The sequence below is a fragment of the Eleutherodactylus coqui genome, chromosome 5 (genome assembly GCF_035609145.1).
Source record: "Eleutherodactylus coqui strain aEleCoq1 chromosome 5, aEleCoq1.hap1, whole genome shotgun sequence".
NCBI lineage: Eukaryota > Metazoa > Chordata > Amphibia > Anura > Eleutherodactylidae > Eleutherodactylus > Eleutherodactylus coqui.
The window spans coordinates 73,405,453-73,427,859 of NC_089841.1; the positions used below are offsets into that span (position 1 = coordinate 73,405,453).

The window sequence follows — 22,407 nt, forward strand, 5'->3', positions numbered from 1 at the left end:
GCTTCCCGTTCGGTTCTAAATAATTCGGATCGAACTGAACTTTTAAAAACTTCGCTCATCACTAAATGGGAATAATTTGCAATACCAGACACAACCAATGGACAAATGTGGCACTGTTTCTGAAAGAAAGTATTTTTCTTTATCTCATAAAAAGCTCTTTAAAGTTCTTGCAAATAACTGCTGCCTCACTATCACGCTCTCTGGAATGACACAACTCATTGTATTTATTACTAGAACTACAAGCATAAGCTTTTACGAGGTTCTTTCTGGGGCAAGTGTTCCATCGGCCATAAATAATCTTGGAGATATTGGTCCAGAATATAATTTTACTTTAAAGGTAAATATGATATTTTTTTTTCCCTTGACCTCAGTCTTTCTTTATAAGCTATTCATCTAATTGAAGAAGCATATAACTGCATTGTTGCTTATTTTCTGGCCAATTAAAATAAAGAGATAAAGTGAAGCTCCGCCCTGGAGGCCCTTCAGAGATCATATTATATATGTTATTAGCAATTTCTTGCTATAGGAATCCCATCAGGTTAAATTCATTCTGATAGTAACCCTATTAGGACTCATTCATGTGGATTGTAAATTAGCTTTGTGTAGTTCTGACATTCAACACCAATAGAAACCTGTAAAGCTACACTGTTCCTCTCGATTTCATGTGGAATCTGGGTGAAACAAAATTGTGCCATGTTCCATCAGATATTGTATTACAGAGATATTCTTCTATATGTAGCGTAAAGTGTTAAGGCAACAGAATGCAGTCCTAAGCTCTCACTCACGACCTGAAGGTTGCGGGTTCAATCCCTGCGTGGTTCAGGTAGCCGCTTTAAGGTTGACTCAGCCTTCTATCCTTTCGAGGTTGGCAAAATGAGTACCCAGCTTGCTGGGGGCAATAAACAAATTACCTGAAAGCGCTGCGGAATACGTAGGTGCTATACAAATAACAAGTCTTCCCCCATATGCAAATATACATTGTGTGGAAGCACAGGACAACCCTTCTGAGTCATTAGCACAGTGGTGTTCAGGGGACAGAAAGAGATATTTTGATCTATTTTGATCTATTTAGCCTCTTCCCCCTAAAGGGCATACATGTATTCTCTCTGGGTGCGTAGTTTCTATAGAGCAGGGTCATAAGCCAATCCTGCTCCATACACGTTGGGTGTCTTTTACAGTTAACACCTGCGCACAACAGCTGCGATCAGCGTTCATGCTGATTGTGGCTGTTAACCCCTTAAATGCTGCTTACAGTTCTGACAGGAATATTTAAATGCCCTAACAAATCTTCAGGGTTCCTGAACGGCTCCCTTGCTATAAGATTTGGCTCTCATGGCAACCCATTGCCTTCTGAAAGCCCCAGAGCTGCCATGCCATGCCTGTGGCTTGTCCTAATAGAATGCCTGCAAAAAGTACTGCAGTATATGATATAAGCAACCAAACATTCACAAGTTCAAATCCCCTATGTGAACTTTAAAACAAAAAAAACCTTTTTTTATTATTCAAAAAAATAATGCATGCTAAAAGTAAAAAAAAAAACTTTACTGAATTTAAAATAAAAGTCCTCAAAACTTATTTGATACCGCTGTATTCATTAAAGTCCACTCTATGGAAATAACACATTATTTATCCTGCACTGTGAATGTTGTCAGAAAAAATTATATACACAATGTCAGAACTGTACGTGTTTTTTTATGTGCCCCAAAAACTTAGGTTATAGGCTCATAGGACAGGTAACGCTGAGTCCAGGGATGCGACTTTCATACTCACCTGCCTCCCTGTTCCCTCGCTGTCCGCCCACAAAATTGGCCCCCGATGCATTGAACAGACGTCTTAGTGCGAACATACTGTCCATAATGGGAATAAAAAGTGAATGTTCACTTTAAGCCTGATTAGTTTACTAAGCTGTATGAATTTATATTGTCACCGGTCTCATTTTCAATGTGTCTACCAGACTGTCTACGTAGAGAATAGCTTTTTTGGTGGAAAATTAGAGTTTTGGAAGTATGTGACTTGGCAGTAAACAGGAAGACTTGAAATAAAGAAGAAAGAAAGAATTTCTAGATTGCAGTTCCAGCTTGGCGATCGCCATTACAGAATGTACTGGGACAAGTGTAAAGCAGAAGTTATGCTATTGAGAGATTATTTTAGTACCAATGTCACTTGCCAGTGGAACCAAATTATGTGCGCAGAATCCAAAGTATACGCAGTTTTCCATATTCCATCATAAAATCCAAATATATTTCGGATCCAAATATCATAATTGATACAATATAAGGATCAACATTACTCTACTCACAACTTCAATTAAGGTGCAAATCTGTGTGGGAGAAAAACTCTTGTGTGCCTCCGTGAAAAAGCAGAGACACGGAGGTAGGGTACAGGGTGGGCCCATAGACTTCAGTTTGTACAGTATTATAGAGTTATAATACATGGATCTGTAATGCATTCATGTGTATCAGCTCTATGACGAACATTAAAGGGGTTGTCTGAGGGAATGTTGAGGTGCCATTGTAATGTGTGCAGGTACATAACTGGCCTTAAGTACCCTGTGCAGAATTCTTTTTGCCCTCCCCGGTCATAAAAAAAAAATGTATATTTCACTGATAGGCAGTTTGCCTGCTTTCTTTTTAAGCAGCAGCAGGATAACAGCATAACCTCACCAGAACAGCTCAGTGAATAAATATTATACCTAAACCAAGTTATGTGCATAAATACAGCACCAGAACCAAGCTCAGTGTATAAATACAGCACAAAATGATCTCATTACAGTGCTAGAAGCAAGCTCATAACATCAATGCAGCACCAGAACCAAGCTCAGTTCATAAATACAGCACCAGAACCTCCCTAGTACATGGGCATTGGTTCATAGGCCTCTCCAGACTCAGGTGCCTGAAACTCAAGTACCAGCCAAGGGCATACACTCTGCCCACTGATGCTGCTTTGAGGCATGATGAATCCTCACACCCAGCGGCACTGAACCTGCTCTCTGCTGGCTCTCCTCTTCTCCCAGCTGTTACCTAGCGTCTGGGTCTGGTCTGGTCATGGCGAGTAGGGAGACTGCATCTCCTCCCATACATGAGTGCTAGCTATTTGGGCTGCATGGATGTCATTTGCAGCTTTAAAAATTCATTGCAGCCGCAGTGATGCCACCTTTGACCTTCTCCCTTCACTCAAGCCCACATGGCACATCAGCAAGGGGAGACTCCTTCCTCCCCTACACCTTGTGCCTAGCTGGGCCTCTGTCTTCACTTCACCTTGTTGTTTCTCACTTGGGCATCCCTATTCTTTTGATCTGTTGCTTTTTGACCCTTTTTTCCTGCCATGTGGCGTGCGCCACTCCAACTGTGCAAGATGTCGGCCACCAGCGCTCTTATATTTGGGCCCCCCTTCTGCTGACATCATTTGGTGATGCACCAGCTGTGTCACCAAGGGGCCAGTAATGTCCCCAACATGGGACATTCTCTTCCATTTCGCCCCTTTCATAAACTTTTGACTTCTTCTAAAATGTTGACTTTTAATTTCTTTATGTAAACTGTTATTTTTTGATTGGTGACATATCACGGTGTTATTCTAGATCAGCACTGGGACCATTCCAGTGACATCGGCAATTGTAACTGTGAACGTGCCAGAGGCTACAAAAGGAGGCAACCCCCTAATGTACATCACAGATATTCATACAGACCAGGTGAGCTCTAGTAATATATAAGGTAAGAAATAGTAGAAATGGTGACCACATGTATTATCAAGGTGTCTTATCAAATTCTGTGTCTTTATTAGAGTTCATAAAATGATGTGAAAAGTAGTGTATGTGTCACTCCTGGAAGACATTTCTGACACTAAAGTACAGTATTCCATATCATATAGTTCTGTAGAAGGGAAATATAGCAACATGGATGCAGTATGTGCAGAACCTAGAGATGTAGCAGGATTTAAAGGGGTTGAATTAGAATTACGCGATTGGAAATAACCTGCTAAGACACCCACCAATCCCAAGAACAGGGGTCCCTGTCCCCCTCTGCCTATCACTGTGGGGTCGCTTCTTCCTCCGCAGTGATGTCAGAATGAACAGAGCACTGGCCAAGCATGCATGATCGGCGCTCCATTCATTTTAATGGGACTGAAGATATTCCCAATCGCTTTGCCAGTAAGCAACCTTTGCAGTCCCATTGGAAAGGTGTAGAGCGGCAGAGCACTTTTACGACTAATACTCCATACACTCTCCTCCTCGCTACGGAGAATGCAATAAGCCTGCAGTGAGGAAAATGGGGATATGGTACTCCTGTTCTCAGGTCTCAATAGTGAGACTCCCAACGATCAGTAATAAGGGCCATTTTTTCATGAGACAACCTGCCGGGTGCAGATGCCCGACAGGCCGTCCAAACCATGATAGTTCCTAGGCTTTTACATGGGAATGATCATTGCCGAGTGAATGGAGGCAGTGTGGGACGGGGATCATTCCAGCTCTCCTCCATTCACAGTAAACAGGCAGTCAACCACAGATGAATGGCTGCCTGTTTATAAGGGCCGATCACCGCCAGCTTTTATGTGTAAACTGAATAACAAACAAAAAGAGAATGGATTCTTGTTCCTTGTTACACTGAATGATAATAGTTCAGGTTCTTGCTGGATGCAGGAATGAGAATGATTTATCTGCTTGGTAAAAGAGCCCCAAACTTGTAATTCTGGTACAACCCCTCTAACTTGTGTGTGATAAGTATCTGCAACAAGTAATCTTATCTTAAGACAACAAAAGCTTCTGTAAAGTAATTCAAGGAGTAAACAAGCTGTGGGACAAAAAGTTATCACAACATGGTAAAAAAAGTCATGTTAAACTTTACTGCTTTACACTTTATTAGGCCTCCTTCCCACGAACGGATTTCCACCGCGTAATTCGCGGCGAAAATCCGCTGCGTTGCCCGCAGCTATTAGGTTCTATTGAACCTAATAGCTCAGGGCACACGCTGCGGAATTCCATCGCGGAATTCCGCACCGTGAAATCTCCCATCCTCACCCGCGGCATGCTCTATTTGCCGTGGGTGTACGCGCTGACGGCTTCCATTGCAGTCAATGGAAGCCGTCCGTTCACGCTATCTCCCGCTGTAACACAGCGGAAGATAGCGTGAAAACACTTTCCCGCCTACCGCCGCCGCGTCATATGACGCGGCCGGCGCGTCACGTGACACGCCGACGGTGGGCGGGGAAGCGTCATGCGGGAGCGAAGAGACCGGATCCGCTGGTAAGTATGGGGTCTCTGGGGGGCGCCGTGACGGGCTTAGCCGCGGAATTTTCCGCGGCGGAGCCCATCACGCTTGTGTGCAGCCGCCTTACAGTGGATACAGCAAAAACTCTTATCTTCAACCTGAGCCATTCATGTCTTGACTACTATATTGGCCCTTTTACACGGGACTTTTATCAAGCAGAATTGCTCCGATATCTGTTCTCCTGCAGTAATTTGAATGATAATCGTCCCATGTGAATGCATGCAGCGGCTGAACAAGAACTGCTGAGTCGTTCAGTTTCTGTATGCAGAAAACTGAACGATGTGCCATTCAGTGTAAACATCAATTGTTCACTTTTTAATAATTGTCTGTTTACTGTGCATGGAGGCGGGTGGGGGAGAACGTTCCCTGGTCCCCTATGCTGGCAGCGCAGTGACTGATGCCAGCGATACACGCTACTGTGTAACAGCACATGACTAAACACAACTGGGATGCGCCATCAGGCATCGTTTGCCCAACAGCTTGTCCCGTGTAAAAGACCATAAGTCACTACTGATTGGTCTTCCCGCCACTAAACTCTCCGTTCTACAATCCATCCTAAATGCAGCAGCTAGGTGTTACGTCTGCTCAGCGCACTAAAGCGCCACGCCTCAGAAAGAACGCAAATGTGTCTGTTTAAAACTGCAATTACTCACATAGTGATTGCAAAAACCAACTGCACCTCTCCAGGCAATGATGGAAGGACCCCTGTCCCTTACTAATCAGGGAAAGTGGGGTACCCCTGCCTAAAAGCAGGGTAGTCGTCCTAATAAGGTTGGCCCCACTGTCGTCATCTGCACAGACATATCACAGGTCACTGTTCACACCAACAAACAGTGTAACACCAACCACACAGAACAGGACGGCACATAAAGCACATGTCTGGCCACCTGCACAGACAAAACACACGTCACTGTTCACACCAACACACCTGGTTGTGCATACAACATACAACAGGAACCCCACCCAGAGCTCATATGCATACAGATGGTAAACCATAGCCAGTCCAAGTGTCCTCACAGCAGGGGAATAGAAAGTCAGCCACTGTGCCGACATAGGGAACAGTGTCAGGCATCACCCATCTGACACACACATAGGATATCAGATGGGGGGCCGCACCTGCCCAGGGATAGAGAGAAACCTGCGGGCCGCCTGCACCTGTGTGGTCACCATACCACACACTACACACGTCATGCACTCCTGAATAGAAGGAGGGGAGAGACAGCAGGTGCCCAGACCGTCTTCAGGGGAGGAGAGAGGGGCACTACAGACAATCATGCACACACCAGCTCTGAGTGGGATTAACGGTAAAGAACTAAAATGACCAGCAATCTCACACCATAGTTTGCTGGTATTTATCTGCAGCAGACAAGGGGGATTGGCTGGTGAAACACCACACCCAGCCAGCTCAATTAACCCTCACCTGTGAAGGTGTGCACAAGGAAGCCTGTATAACCACAGGCCCCAGATGCACAACCTTAACAGTACCTCCCCTTTCAAAAAGGGGCCTCTGGACCCTTCGGGAGTAAAATAAGTTATGCAACTCCTCCAAACCATGCAGAATTTATGTATAAAGCCCTGACACCAAGACAAAAATGGCAAAAAGGAAGGAGTAATGAATAGTGCACCTAAAAACAGAACCACTGCTCCTTAGGCTGGGTTCACACGGGGCGGTTTTGCCGCGAAAAGTCCGTACGGAATTTCGCTGCGGCTAATCCGCATGCGGCCGCTAATCCCAGGATTAGCCAGCCATGTGGATGAGATTTCTCAGAAATCTCGTCCACACGGGACGGCAAATCCGCTGCAGCTAAGCCGGCAAAAGCCGCTGCTGCAGCTCGGATTTGCCGGCCGCAGCATGTCCATTTTTTTCCGCTGTGGCCCAGCTCTCCTCTATGGGAGCGCCGGCCGCAGTGGCAGAGCGAGCGGCCGGCCTGCTTCAAAGCCGCCGTGGGTTTTGCAGCGGCGGTTCTCCTGGCCGAAATCTCGCGATTTTTCGCTGCGGCCAAACCGCGAGATTTCCGCCGAGAATCCGCCCTGTGAGAACCCAGCCTTACACATTTGGCCTTAGTCACAGTAGCCTACAAAATGAGTGCACAGCCCAGAGGGGAAAAGATGGAAATCCCTCCTGCTGAACAGGACTTAGTGTGAACAGGACTTATCCATACGGGCTTAGTGCGGACGCCAGCCAGTCAGCTGGGGAAGGGAATACTAATACAGGTACATACCACACAGGGGTCTACAGCAAACGGTAAAGCTGGTCATTATGTTACGTACGCTCTGCACACTAAAGCACCCCGTCTCTATGCAGACGCAGGATTGTGTCCTTTTTTCAAAACCGCAATCACTCACACAGTGTTGCATAGACCAATTGCACCTCTCCAGGCATAGATGGAAGGCCCCCTGTCCCTTACTAATCAGGGAAAGAGGGAAACCCCTGCCTAAAAGCAGGGTAGTCATCCTGATAAGGTCGGTCCCACTGTCTTCATTTGGGACCTAGCTATCCCTGATCAGGAGCCTGGAGAGATGCACTAGACACACATATAGAACACAACACTGTTCACACACACTGGACATAGAACAGGACTGCACATAAAGCACATGTCTGGTCATCTGCACAGATATACCACATGTCACTGTTCACACCAACATACCAGGTTCCACATACCACATAGAACACAGAACAGGACTGTATATAAAGCACGTCTGGCCACCTATACAGACATAACACACATCACTGTTCACACCAACAAACATGGTTGTGCATAAAACATATAACAGGAATCCCATCCAGAGCTCACATACATACAGATGGTTAACCATAGCCAGTCCAAGTGTCCTCACAGCAGGGGAATAGAAAGTCACGGACCATCGATGCAATATTGCGGCGATTTTCTCGCGGTGATATCGTGTCGCCTGTGTATGTAATGACATATTTGTTGCAGGCCACCGATCGCCATGTTCTACCTTGGCATGTATGCGTGCATAATACACACCGGGATAGAACGTGCTGCAATCTTTATTGTTTGCGTATTTCACGTAATACGTGTGATCGGCGGCATGGGAGCCTATTGCAGATGGGTACAGCGTATTCCACACACAAAATCTGCGCACGGAATGCGCTGTAAAAGGTGCCCTATATGTATGTGTGTGCGTATATATATATATGTATATAAAATCACTTTATATTATAGGTTCTGACAATGGGAGCACGCTCAGTGAATCAAAATGGGCTGATAGAATAAAAAAATCTCCATAAAACCGAGGCATTTGCTGTGTTAGTCATCCTGAGCATGCTCAGCAGATCAAAACGGGCTGATTGCTCCAGCTGATTAGCACAGGGTATACCTAGGCATTGAAGAGATTTTTTATTCTATCAGCCCATTTTTATCCACTGCTCCGGCTGACCAACACAGGGAGTGCCCTGGCAAGGTGTCTCCCATTGGCTGAATATAATGTGTTCCTCTATTGGCTGCCACACACTCTTTCATGGTCTTTGCATTGATGTCTGTGCATTAACTCACAGAAAAAGAAGCCAAATATGCATCACCTGATTCGTCCAGAGCCACTATTGGTTGATCCCTTGGTCCCTCACACAGCTGATTGGTGGTGGGGATGATATTGATCCCGCCTCTTACTGATATATATGTCTGTTACACTCGGGTGCTACATCTACAGCTCCATGTACCCCAGTTGTCGGGGAGCTCTAGCACTATGTTTTAGTGTCAGATCTATGCTGCAGGCATTTGTCTTCGCACTACCGATTAGGTATACAATGTATTCAGTGAGGCAGGTAGTTTATATGTTCAGACTCTTTGGGTCTGTATAATCATTTTCTCTTGCTTCTACAGCATATTTGTTTTTTTTTAAATCTTTTTGAGGTGAAATTTTATATGTGATTTAATAAAGGTGTACTTTTAGGGGATCCCCTCAGGGTTGTCGCTCCCGTTCTCATCCATGGCATTATACAGTGTGCTATAGGCAGTAGTACAGAGCAGTAACATGTTAACAGAAGGATGAGGATGGGAGCTGGCAGAATCATTAACCTTCCGTTGTGAAGTCACGCACATCACCTAATCTACAGCCCTTCATTCCACTGACCTTCTCTTCTAAGTATTTGGAACACTTTTCATGCTCCGCAGGCTGTGAAAAACTTTCCAGTAGCAAATCCTTCAGGAATACGGTATCCATTCCTAATTGCTAATTGGAAGCAACTTTCGGCCTTTTGTTGCTTAGAGTCTCTTCAACAAACAAAGGATTTACAATGAAACTTGTAGCCTGAACCTGCCGGTACTGGCGCAGGGCAGCTGGACACTAAAACTAGTTTATGTTTTTGTTCCTTTTCCAGGTCAGAGGAATTAGTTGTGATGCCGTCACCAATCCTCTGCATATAGGAAAAGGAGAATACTCCAAGTCATTCACAGAAGAGAAATTCTCCAACATCCAGGAATTAGTAAGTACCGGGAGTATATAAAAGCCTATTTGTGCATTAAGTAAAGCAGTCATTGAAGGATATCAAAGAGCTACTGTTCCCATGACAACACTACCTGTCATCCATTGAATGGACCGAAATCGCCAGTCACATCAATGGCGGCATCCTAGCTAGTGGTCAGTTTAGAGCTGCAGATTTCTCGTTCAGGCAGACACATCGTTGGCTCGTTCAAACAAGAAATCATTCGAAGGGGGAGGGAGAGGGGGGGATAAACCGCCATTAGAGGAGTCAGGTAGCGGCTTACTCCCCACATCCTGTTGAGGGCATGAACTTGGAGCGGAGAGGGTGAGGCCCTCAGCTACAGGTTCAGTGGATGGCAATAAGATAGTGATTGTTTATCCTACACGATGTGCCAGTCTCTCAAATACCCCCCGGCTTACTGTTTCTACAGGGGGCAGGTCAGAACCAATCATAGGTGTTCATTGTGACCCCCTTTGTCTCTGAACTCACATGGAGCCTGTAGCCTGGTTCCTGCCATGCATGTTGTAGCGGATCACGCCTGACTAATGCAATGGCTTCTGTAATGAGTTCTAGCAGATCATGCATGGTGGGTGGTAAGGGGGGCATGTAGACTAACTTTTACACCTGTAGGGGAGGGGGGTGCACCCTGTCCTGTTGGAGGATGAAACCTGGGGTTTCTAGTTCCAGCTGTTTTAGAAGTCATATCTATAGCATCCAGGTACAAAACTTCCGGATTGTTTCCTCATGGAAAAAGGGGCTGTAAACTTTCCTGCAGGTTATAGCACAAAACATATTCACCTCAGGGGAGTCGCACATACGCTCTGTGTAGACAAGTTGGATTCTCTCCCCCAAATTCTGACATTACGTTTGCCTGAAAGGTGCAAGGCGGCTTCATCACTAAACACTAAAGATCCCATTAAACTATCGCTTTCCATTAGAGCTTCTGCACACAGGCAATTTTGCGCATGTTTTCGGGAACGCAAAATTGCTTCCGCAAACTGTAGACAATAGAACGCACTGATTTTAATGGGTTCCCTCATATTAAGCGTTTTTGTGCACGCATTATTGTCGGGCGAAAAAATACGCAACGTGCTCTAATTTTTTTGCACACCTGAGGCTCCATAGGAGTCTATGGAGGTGTACAAATCACGCGTGTAGCTGTGTGATTTTGTGGTATTAATTGCTAAAACTGGGGACTAATTTGGCTCCTGAGACGGTTCTAAACCGGCGCAGGTCTATCCCTCGCTGATGTGAATGGGCCTGGCAGCGCAGAAATGTACAGCAAAATGGGCAGGAATGCGCGCACAAGCACGTGATCACACTGCAGAGCGCAATCACGTCATCCCCTCGTGAGCATATCTACGTATGCGCTCGTGTGCAGGAGCTCTTACAGTTTGCATCCACTCACAGAAACCACGTCGCCTTGCGTTGTTGTCCGGTTTTAGGGCCGGTAACAGTTGCACTCGGCAGGGATAACATCACAAACATTTGTGTAGAACCTCCCACACAGTCGGCAGTGGGGCGACTAATTCTCTCCTCGGTCGGATGGTCCTCGGACGCGCTCCACTGTTTCCACGCTTACGGACGGACGGATGACTTTTGCTTACAGATGCAACCTTTTTCCTTAAAATTGGAGTACGGCTTATGAATTGTGCGTCGCTGGGTGGATCTTCACCAACCTTTGTTCGACAAGGACGTTGCACACCAATAACAGACCGGTAGACATGAAAATCAAGGACACAAAACGCTCTCCAGTCTTTGTTGGCAGCCATTTTGTCTCATATTCCCCAAGCGACGACCGCAGAATAAAACTTTTCATGTCTCATTTATAAAACAGTCTACCAGTAAGATGTCCTTGTTACTCCTAGCAACCAATCACAGTGCAGCTTTCATTCTACCTCAGCAGCTTGAGAAATGAAGGCTGTGCTGATTGGTTGCTATGGGCAACAAGGATGTCTTACTCGTTGACAGTTTTGCTAAATGAAACTTTTTGACTTTCTGTTTCCATTGATATCAAATTTCTGTTCGTAAGGCATCTTTCATACGACCGTTGCAATTTTCACCTGCCCCATTGCAGACGATAATCACATGAATGAGAAAAAGACATGACCAAGTCGCGGCTAAATCTTGAGTATTCTTGCTCATTCCCACGGCTGGGTACGGCATATATTCACCACAGCCTAGAATTCCTTCGGCCGGAAAAAATCCTTCAACTGGCTCATTAGAGCTAGCTGACATAGTCTAACATTGCTAGCCGTTGCTAAACTCCCTCCCCCTCCCCTTGCCGGCAGCTCCCATAGGCTTCTAGGAGTTGCTCGCGGCTGAAAGATAGGGCAAGACCGCTGTGTCCTATCTCCGCCGGTGGGGTGTTTTTATGCGGCTAATAATCGGCCATGTGAATAAATGCATCGGAATCCAATGCTTCACATGCTCGCAATTTTTTATCGCGGCTAAATTAGCCACGTGAGGCCAACCACATGCGAACGGATTTGCATTGGGGAATCTGTAGTCAGTGTCTGCATGACGGATCCGCAGCAAATACCATTAGTTGCATGCTATGTAAAAGTGCTTCGTCCCGCACACTCATGGGAACCAATTGGGATTTCCGCGAGTTGAAGAAAAATCACAGCATGTTCAATTCTAGTGCGGATTCCGCACAGACGGTTTCTATTGAAGTCAATAGAAGCCTTCTGACTTGAAGGCCGTCCGCAATTGACATTGCGATAGGTAACAGGTACCCGCGTCATTGCCTACCAATGGCGCGGGAAAAACAAAGATTTTTTAAAAATTGTACTGCGTATGTCTGACAGCGGCTCACCGCAGCCATCCGCAATACAGATAGAGACAAGAGACAGGTACATGCGGACACTGACTGCGGTCCTGGCCAGATTCCACTGTGGGCTCCCGCATGCGGAATATGACCCGTTTGTGTACAGCTGGCCTGAAAACGCTTGTGTGAATAAGGCCTAAGTGTCATTAAAGGAGAGTTATGAGGGGTCTCACATCAAGAAGATCATTTCTAATAACCCGGTACAATAAACTGGAGACCCCCCCCTCTATCTTACAAATACATGTGGGGTCGGAGGGATAGCTGTCAGTGGAACAAGTGTACAGCTGACCGCTAGCTAACGTGTATGGTAAACTTTATAGTCCCACGACTCAAACATGACCTTTTCTAGTACCTCTTCTGTACGCACTTAAAGGGGTATTCCTAAAACTGACTTTTATTACTTGTCCTTAGGAAAAGTAATACAAGTCTGATTGGCGGTGGTCTCACCTCAGAGACTCCCCCCAATCCCGAGAATGGAAGTCTAATGTCCCCCCCTCCCCTCACTGGAGCTAACTGCACACCTGGAAGTGACATGGAGATTGAAAGCAGCAGTGGCTGAGCATTTGTGGTGCTGCTCCATTCATTTCAATGGGGCTGATGGATGCGCTCGGCTATCTCCAGCAGTCCCATTGAAGATGAAGGATGCGGCACTGTGCATGCTCGGCCACCGCTGCTTCCCGTCTCCCTCTCACTGCTGGGGGTACACTGAGCTCACAGTGAGGAGGAGAAGATGACAAGGAACCCCATGTCAACTAAAGTCAATTTTTTTAATTTTATGGTCTGTTAACAGATTCAAAAGTAAGAATTCCCTTTTAAGGAATTAAGGCGCCAGCATTTTGCTACCTAATACCTTATTTCTACATATTCCATTTTCCTTAGACCTGTGAGAACACCAGATGCACCACATTCAAATGTCTGATGAAGGACCTCCAGCTGAGAGAAGATTACTTTGTTAATGTGTCTACCAGAATCTGGAATGGGACTTTTGCAGCGGTAAGTGCTAATCCAAGACCAGAAATACTTGCCCTTTTAGTCAATAGAGGTCAACATAATAGTTTGGTGGTCTTGCTGACTATTAGCACAATACAAATGCAAGTCATTGCTATCTGATAAGGCATTTTGGCATTTACCAGTGCTTCTGCTTGGCAGCCTCTTAAATCTGCTCCTCAAAGGCTGAGCTGTGATCTTTGACTACAGTTTATCTACAGTGGTCTGTAGTAGTCTGAGACACACCCCCTGCCTTATTATTGGTTCAAAGAAATACACCTTCTGTGTCATGACTGGTTCAAGCTGGTGCTCCCTGCCTCATGTAGAGGGGTGGGCATTCAGCTACTCCCTCCCTGCTGATTGGACTAGAGACAGTGCAATGCAGCATGGGAATTAAGGGCAAGGAAGTCAGGACAGTCAACCTCTGTCAGAATGCTAGGCTTGCTACTTGCCCCCTCCCTGAAAGTGGATTGCAAACAGAAAAATGGGGAAGACTGTTTGAAAATCCATATTTACAGATATGAAACAGGGTGCAAATGGCAGCAAATGAGGGTAGGGAAGAAATGATCCTCCAAAAGTGTATGTTCCATGAGGAATTGTTTTTTCATGTTGGATGACAAGTGAAGCTCCAAAGTCCTGTAGGGCCCCTGTGCAGCCATAGTAGAATCTAGGAAATAAGACTTTGTACGTCTACATCATTTATTACATGTAAAGCCTTCTACTGTTGTGGAGGGTGCAGACAATGTCATCCAGACATTAGTACATAAGATGGCAAGCACAAGTGGAACATACCGCCTGGAAGGAGCAATGAGAGGACATGTCCGCCGTGGACGTAATAGCTGTGGAAAATATGCTAACTGTATAATTGCTGCTATATTTTACGGTCTCAGATGCTTTCATATGGTTTACAAATCAAAGGATCAAGCGGTGACCGGAATCTTCCGCCTGTGAACGGCCTATTAAATAGTGATTTCTGAAAGATATTCTGCCTTTACAGAAAGGGCGCAACAATCAATGTTAATGACCGCGCGCTTTGTGAAGAATGATGCTGTATATCTGCAAAATTCTGCAACCGTTAGCAATCAAATGGAAAACCACGCTGCCTTAAGACAAAACAGAGCAGCAACTACCCACAGCCGCCATCTTAAGCACTAATGTTGGCTTCTCAGACATGAACCTTCCCTTTAAGCAGCTCGTGACTCAGTAGCAGCACTTGCCTAGTGGACACTGGTCTCATACACTATTGTTATTTCTAACTGTTAAGCCAACTTCACACGGGCATAAGCACAATTGCCCATGCATTATAGCAACTTTTTTGCGCTTCAAACAAGGCTTTTTTGCGCTTGTATCGGCATACTTATGTGCACACCGCAGACAAACACGATTTAAATGGCTATTTAGCCTAATGAGTTCTAGATGTGTTCTTTTTCTTAAGCAATTGCCCATTGTTTTTGCGAATCCTATTGTGTATTGGTGGGGCATTTGTGCACCCCAGCATAGACTTCTATGGGGATCTTTGCTGTGCAAATAGGTTTTTTTTTGCGTGGTGGAAAATGTACATGCAAAATATATGCATATGAACAAACCCATTGAAATCAATGGGTTTCATTAACTGCGTATCCCTGTGCATTTGTGCAAGGCAAGAATATTCAACTGATTACACTAGTTGCCCGTTTCCAAAAATGGGAGCATCTCTGCGTGTTTTTTTTTTTTTGTATGCACAAAAAGTACAGTAAAATATACATGCATGCGAAAATATGCAACACCCATTGCACAAGTACACAATGCAAGTGTACAAGTAAATACGCTAAAGCATGGACACACACGGGTATATGCACAAAAGTGCTCACTTTTGTGCATACTACTGTGCCTTTTGTGCTTGCAGGGCCCCAGTTTAAAAGGCTACTTAGCCCAACTAGTTCCTGGTGTTTCATTTTCCTGCTAAATTGCTCAGCATAATGCGAAGTCAAGCGGTTATTGAGTGCGCATTTGCGCATCTCCCATAGACTTCTATGGGGCTTTTGGTAAGCAAATGCGCACAATAATAGAGCATGCTCGCAGAAACGAGTAAGGAGAGTAAACCCCTTGAAATCAATAGGTTGTATTCTATGCCTATTGTGCGAGCAAACACACCCGTATAAGACCGCCCTTAGGGATGGTTTTACGGGGCCCAATGGTCTGGCAAAAGCATTCACCTGAACATTCTTTTGCCCAATCATCAGGCCATGTAAGTACACCAGCAAATAGTTGACAGTTAACGAGCAAAGCACTAATTTGTTGGTTTATTGTGTTTTTCTGTGGGAGCATAAAGATGTTCGCCGGTCGGCTGCACACTCCTCATGTACGCAGGGCGATTCTCTGCTGACCAATGTTACCTGTATGGGGATAAACAATCATTTTAACGGTCCTTCAACCTCATACAGCTGATCACCTGCCCGTCTAAACTTTATTAACGAGCTGTGATCAACCTGCTTATTATCAGTTGGCGTTCGTTAACATGGGAGGATAGTCTGCTCAGAATAGAAATAGTGGGGATCAAAATAGACTATCCCAAACTGTAATCATCAGCAAGGTACAAATACAAAGATGGAATGGGTGAAAGGGTTGATAGGCATAGGGATGCTATAAAGTTAAAAGACAACTTTTATTAAGATAATTAAATTAAGGGTACCACTGTAGTAAATTAAATCCCATAAATACCGGGCCTGAAATGTTTGCCAGAAGTGACATCAAACCAAAAGTTGCAAAAAGGCTAATGAATCTAATTAACATACAAGCAGCCGAAACTGACAGCTAAACCAGAGGGTAAAGCAAAAAAAAAGAATAAATGAACAGTCTCACCCAATGCAGATGTTACCCAAGTATGCCTCATACATCTGATGATCCCGTCTCATAACGGCAACAAAATTGCTGGTATGAAAAAAGATGAGGGAAGAGGGAACCCAGACTCACCCTGTCATTCCTTACGATCTAGTATACCCTGTATCACAAGAAAGCAGAGCAGCTGCCCTGACAAGAACAACCCCAAATAAGTCTTTAAAGAGGACATCCTAAGATGTTCCTATGGGGATGAAGCTCACTTAATAAATGTCCCAGGTGTATTAAACAAAAGGCTCATCAGGTGACTCAACTTAGAGGACAGTAAACATTGCCAAAAGATATAAGGATGGCTGTAAACATGTTGTGCAGATAGCTTAACAGCCACTCATGGGTTAAAGCTCCAATGGCAGCTAAGGAAATACATGAAAAGATATATAAAAATCAAAAGTTGTCAATGTGCTCTGGAGATCACACAGCATGTAGATAGGTGGTTGTGTGCTGCCCGATGCGCCCAAGCATCTTGCACACACGGGAAGTATGCCCGCGGCCTCACCCTGATCCGATTTTCTTAGTTCTAGTTAAAGGGTAAGTTCACACATAGCAAAAAAAAAAGCCACAGCAAAAATGCATCAAAATTTGCACAATTTGGGGTGGATCCGTAGCAGATTTCCCTTCACATAATTGCACCCTACATCTTCTTTCTGTGGCTTCCAGCTGGCAAGGTACCATATGTCACTATAGCTTTTTTTCTTATTGCCTTTCAGTCATCATTCCGGTCGCTGGAGCTGGTAGCGAGCGCAACTCTGGAAACACTTAACCCTGAGATATTTGTTGTGAGCAACAGCAAGTTACTGGTGAGTGTAAAGTACATGAGATCAAGCATGGTGGTACAGCTCTATACCATCATGATGCCCCTGCCTGCAATGATTGTGGCAAGTTTGTGCATTTAGACTGGCATATAATAATCGCTTTTAATCATGTCATCTCTCATAGATCCCACTCACCATTATAAAACCCAATGAGAAAACAGAAGTGCCCATCGGGGTGGTGGTTGGAAGCATCATAGCCGGACTCCTACTTCTTGCTGCGTTGGTGGCTGCTTTGTGGAAGGTACGTAGAATCGCTATTACAGCGCGCTATATGATTACACGCAGCAGAGATTGACACATCATGAAGATTTTGCTCCAGGTTTGGCAGGGGTGTTTGCATGTCGGATCTGACGTGGATTTCAGCATAGATTCCAATACTACATTTTGTAAAAAGCACCACTGCAACCCCCCCACCCCCATCTTCCTCCACAAAGAAAAAAGCTACACAATGCATCGGTCGCAGTACATTATAGGGTATCTCCACGCGGGGCGGATTTACTGTGGATTTTCCAAGTGGATCCTCTGCACAGAAAATCTGCAACATTTACTTTAGCAGCAAAGTGGGTGAGATTTTCAAAATCTCATCCATGGGCTGCCGAAATAATCCACTACAGGAGTTGACATGTGATGCGGAATTTAAATCTGTAGCATATCCATTATAGCACCAGATTTTCGGGGCAGAATCCAACTCTTTAAATAAAGGGATGAATTCCGCACCAAAAATCACGCCAAAATTCGCACCATATGGTGTAGATTTCGCACTGCGGAATGTCCACTGCTGATATTCTGCAGCAATTGCGTCCTATTTGGACATACGCTTAGGCCTCTTTTTTTTTTTTTTACATGGACTATCTTGTAACATCTGGTCGCAAGTTTAAGGGCTGGTTTTAGCCAGCAGTTTTTGAGACAAAAAGCCACATTCAATGTCCTTCAGTTTCTGGTGTTTTAGTGCCCTATTTTTAAGTCAGTGGCATTTTGTTCAAAAACGCCGCGAGCGCTGGATATGGCATTTTATCTGGTGATCATTCTTATAGGCTTCTTTTGAAAAACAGCGAACAAACACACGTCACAAATGTAGCAAAATGAAAAACGCCACTAAACATGCTGGGATTTCACAGTGTTATGTGTCAAGGAGCCCTAAAGGAATTTTAACGCTCTTCAGTAAACATGGATTATGTCGCCCCCTTCTGTCAGCTTGTTGAAATTCCATTCAGCAATTTTTTTATTTTTTTTTAGTTCTACTAGTTTCTTGAGAAGGATGACTGAGGACCAAGTAGCACCCCCCCCCCCCCCTCACCACTTCCCTCTTTCAGGGTTCTCATTCATTGTACAGGGTTTTCAAAACTCCGTCTTTAGGGCGGCATCACACAAGCGTGTTTGAACACATATTTGCACGTGTAATACGCAGAGAATAGAACTCATTGATTTGAATGGGTTCATTCTCCTTTTAGCGTGAAAAAAAACGCAGCATGCTCTATATTAGTGTGCACACCAAAGGCCCATAATGCAGTGGGAAAAAGAACGTATCGGGAACTAATTAGGCAAAATAGCCATTTACCTCGGGGGGCATCTGTGTCCTGCTTCCAAGTGAAATGGCCCAGCCAGCGTAAAAAGCGTAGTAATTAGAGATGAGCGAGCACCAAAATGCTCGGGTGCTCGTTACTCGGGACGAAATTATCGCGATGCTTGAGGGTTCGTTTCGAGTAACGAACCCCATTAAAGTCAATGGGCGACCCGAGCATTTTTGTATATCGCCGATGCTCGCTAAGGTTTTCATTTGTGAAAATCTGGGCAATTCAAGAAAGTGATGGGAACGACACAGCAACGCATAGGGCAGGCGAGGGGCTACATGTTGGGCTGCATCTCAAGTTCACAGGTCCCACTATTAAGCCACAATAGCGGCAAGAGTGGGCCCCCCCCCCTCCCAACAATTTTTACATCTGAAAAGCCCTCATTAGCATGGCATACCTTAGCTAAGCACCACACTACCTCCAACAAAGCACAATCAATGCCTGCATGACACTCCGCTGCCACTTCTCCTGGGTTATATGCTGCCCAAACACCCCCCCCCCCCCGCACGACGCAGTGTCCACAGCGCACACCAAAGTGTCCCTGCCCAGCCTTCAGCTGCACTCATGCCACACCACCCTCATGTCTATTTATAAGTGCGTCTGCCATGAGGAGGAACCGCAGGCACACACTGCAGAGGGTTGGCACGGCTAGGCAGCGACCCTCTTTAAAAGGGGCGGGGCGATAGTCCACAATGCTGTACAGAAGCAATGAGAAATCCAATCCTGTGTCACCTCCATCTGGAGCTGCACACGTGGGAATAGCAATGGGGAACCTTTGTGCCACACACTATTCATTCTGTCAAGGTGTCTGCATGCCCCAGTCAGACCGCGGTTTTTTATAAATAGTCACAGGCAGGTACAACTCCGCAATGGGAATTCCGTGTGCACCCACAGCATGGGTGGCTCCCTGGAACCCACCGGCTGTACATAAATGTATCCCATTGCAGTGCCCTGGACAGCAGAGCTAACGTCAGATTAAATGCAGGTGGGCTTCGGCCCACACTGCATGCCCCAACCTGACCGGGGTTTTTAATTCATAGACACAGGCAGGTACAACTCCCTGTGGACCCACAGCATGGGTGGGTGCCAGGAAGCCACCTGCGGTACATAAATATATCCCATTGCATTGCCCATCACAGCTGAGGTAATGTCATGTTTAATGCAGGTGGGCTTCGGCCCACACTGCATGCCCCAGTCAGACTGGGGTTCTTTAGAAGTAGACACATGCAGTTACAACTCACTGTGGACCCACAGCATGGGTGGCTCCCTGGAACCCACCGGCAGTACATAAATATATCCCATTGCAGTGCAGTCAGGTTTCAGGAGGAGGAGCAGGAGGAGGAGAATAAATATTATACACAGATTGATGAAGCTAAAAGGTCCACGTTTTTGATGGTGATAGAGAACAATGCTTCCATTGTGCAGCCTACGTATTGTTTAGGTATCGCTGCTGTCCGCTGGTGGAGAAGAGAAGTCTGGGGAAATCCAGGCTTTGTTCATCTTGATGAGTGTAAGCCTGTCGGCACTGTCGGTTGACAGGCGGGTATGCTTATCCGTGATGATTCCCCCAGCCGCACTAAACACCCTCTCTGACAAGACGCTAGCCACAGGACAAGCAAGCACCTCCAGGGCATACAGCGCGAGTTCAGGCCACGTGTCCAGCTTCGACACCCAGTAGTTGTAGGTGGCAGAGGCGTCACGGAGGACGGTCATGCGATCGGCTACGTACTCCCTCACCATCCTTTTACAGTGCTCCCGCCAACTCAGCCTTGACTGGGGAGCGGTGACACAGTCTTGCTGGGGAGCCAGAAAGCTGTCAAAGGCCTTAGAGAGTGTTCCCCTGCCTGTGCTGTACATGCTGCCTGATCTCTGCGCCTCCCCTGCTACCTGGCCCTCGGAACTGCGCCTTCGGCCACTAGCGCTGTCGGATGGGAATTTTACCATCAGTTTGTCCGCCAGGGTCCTGTGGTATAGCATCACTCTCGAACCCCTTTCCTCTTCGGGTATGAGAGTGGAAAGGTTCTCCTTATACCGTGGGTCGAGCAGTGTGTACACCCAGTAATCCGTAGTGGCCAGAATGCGTGTAACGCGAGGGTCACGAGAAAGGCATCCTAACATGAAGTCAGCCATGTGTGCTAGGGTACCTGTACGCAACACATGGCTGTCCGCACTAGGAAGATCACTTTCAGGATCCTCCTCCTCCTCCTCCTCAGGCCATACACGCTGAAAGGATGACAGGCAAGCAGCATGGGTACCCTCAGCATTGGGCCAAGCTGTCTCTTCCCCCTCCTCCTCATCCTCCTCATGCTCCTCCTCCTCCTCCTCAACGCACTGAGATATAGACAAGAGGGTGCTCTGACTATCCAGCGACATACCGTCTTCCCCCGCCTCTGTTTCCGAGCGCAAAGCGTCTGCCTTTATGCTTTGCAGGGAACTTCTCAAGAGGCATAGCAGAGGAATGGTGACGCTAATGATTGCAGCATCGCCGCCCACCATCTGGGTAGACTCCTCAAAGTTTCCAAGGACCTGGCAGATGTCTGCCAACCAGGCCCACTCTTCTGTAAAGAATTGAGGAGGCTGACTCCCACTGCGCCGCCCATGTTGGAGTTGGTATTCCACTATAGCTCTACGCTGCTCATAGAGCCTGGCCAACATGTGGAGCGTAGAGTTCCACCGTGTGGGCACGTCGCACAGCAGTCGGTGCACTGGCAGATGAAACCGATGTTGCAGGGTGCGCAGGGTGGCAGCGTCCGTGTGGGACTTGCGGAAATGTGCGCAGAGCCGGCGCACCTTTCCGAGCAGGTCTGACAAGCGTGGGTAGCTTTTCAGAAAGCGCTGAACCACCAAATTTAAGACGTGGGCCAGGCATGGCACGTGCGTGAGGCTGCCGAGCTGCAGAGCCGCCACCAGGTTACAGCCGTTGTCACACACGACCATGCCCGGTTGGAGGCTCAGCGGCGCAAGCCAGCGGTCGGTCTGCTCTGTCAGACCCTGCAGCAGTTCGTGGGCCGTGTGCCTCTTCTCTCCTAAGCTGAGTAGTTTCAGCACGGCCTGCTGATGCTTGCCCACTGCTGTGCTGCCACGTCGCGCGACACCGACTGCTGGCGACGTGCTGCTGCTGACACATCTTGATTGCGAGACAGAGGTTGCGTAGGAGGGGGAGGAGGAGGAGGGTGGTTTAGTGGAGGAAGCATACACCGCCGCAGATACCACCACCGAGCTGGGGCCCGCAATTCTGGGGGTAGGTAGGACGTGAGCGGTCCCAGGCTCTGACTCTGTCCCAGCCTCCACTAAATTCACCCAATGTGCCGTCAGGGAGATATAGTGGCCCTGCCCGCCTGTGCTTGTCCACGTGTCCGTTATTAAGTGGACCTTGGCAGTAACCGCGTTGGTGAGGGCGCGTACAATGTTGCGGGAGACGTGGTTGTGCAGGGCTGGGACGGCACATCGGGAAAAGTAGTGGCGACTGGGAACTGAGTAGCGCAGGGCCGCCGCCACCATCATACCTTTGAAAGCCTCCGTTTCCACAACCCTATACGGCAGCATCTTCAGGCTGATAAATTTGGCTATGTGCACGTTTAACGCTTGAGCGTGCGGGTGCGTGGCGGCGTACTTGTGC

At 46.6% G+C, this 22,407-nt stretch overlaps 1 protein-coding gene across 1 annotated transcript in view; it reads left to right on the forward strand.

The window, feature by feature from the left end:
- The window catches only part of ITGA2 (integrin subunit alpha 2), a 125,151-nt gene that overhangs the window by 94,428 nt on the left and 8,316 nt on the right, over positions 1-22,407 (forward strand). Inside the window, exons 24-29 of the mRNA XM_066602727.1 lie at positions 235-337; positions 3,578-3,688; positions 9,607-9,711; positions 13,421-13,534; positions 17,113-17,202; positions 17,342-17,458. Of these exons, the coding sequence (XP_066458824.1) occupies positions 235-337; positions 3,578-3,688; positions 9,607-9,711; positions 13,421-13,534; positions 17,113-17,202; positions 17,342-17,458 (640 nt within the window). The remainder of the gene's footprint in view (positions 1-234; positions 338-3,577; positions 3,689-9,606; positions 9,712-13,420; positions 13,535-17,112; positions 17,203-17,341; positions 17,459-22,407) is intronic.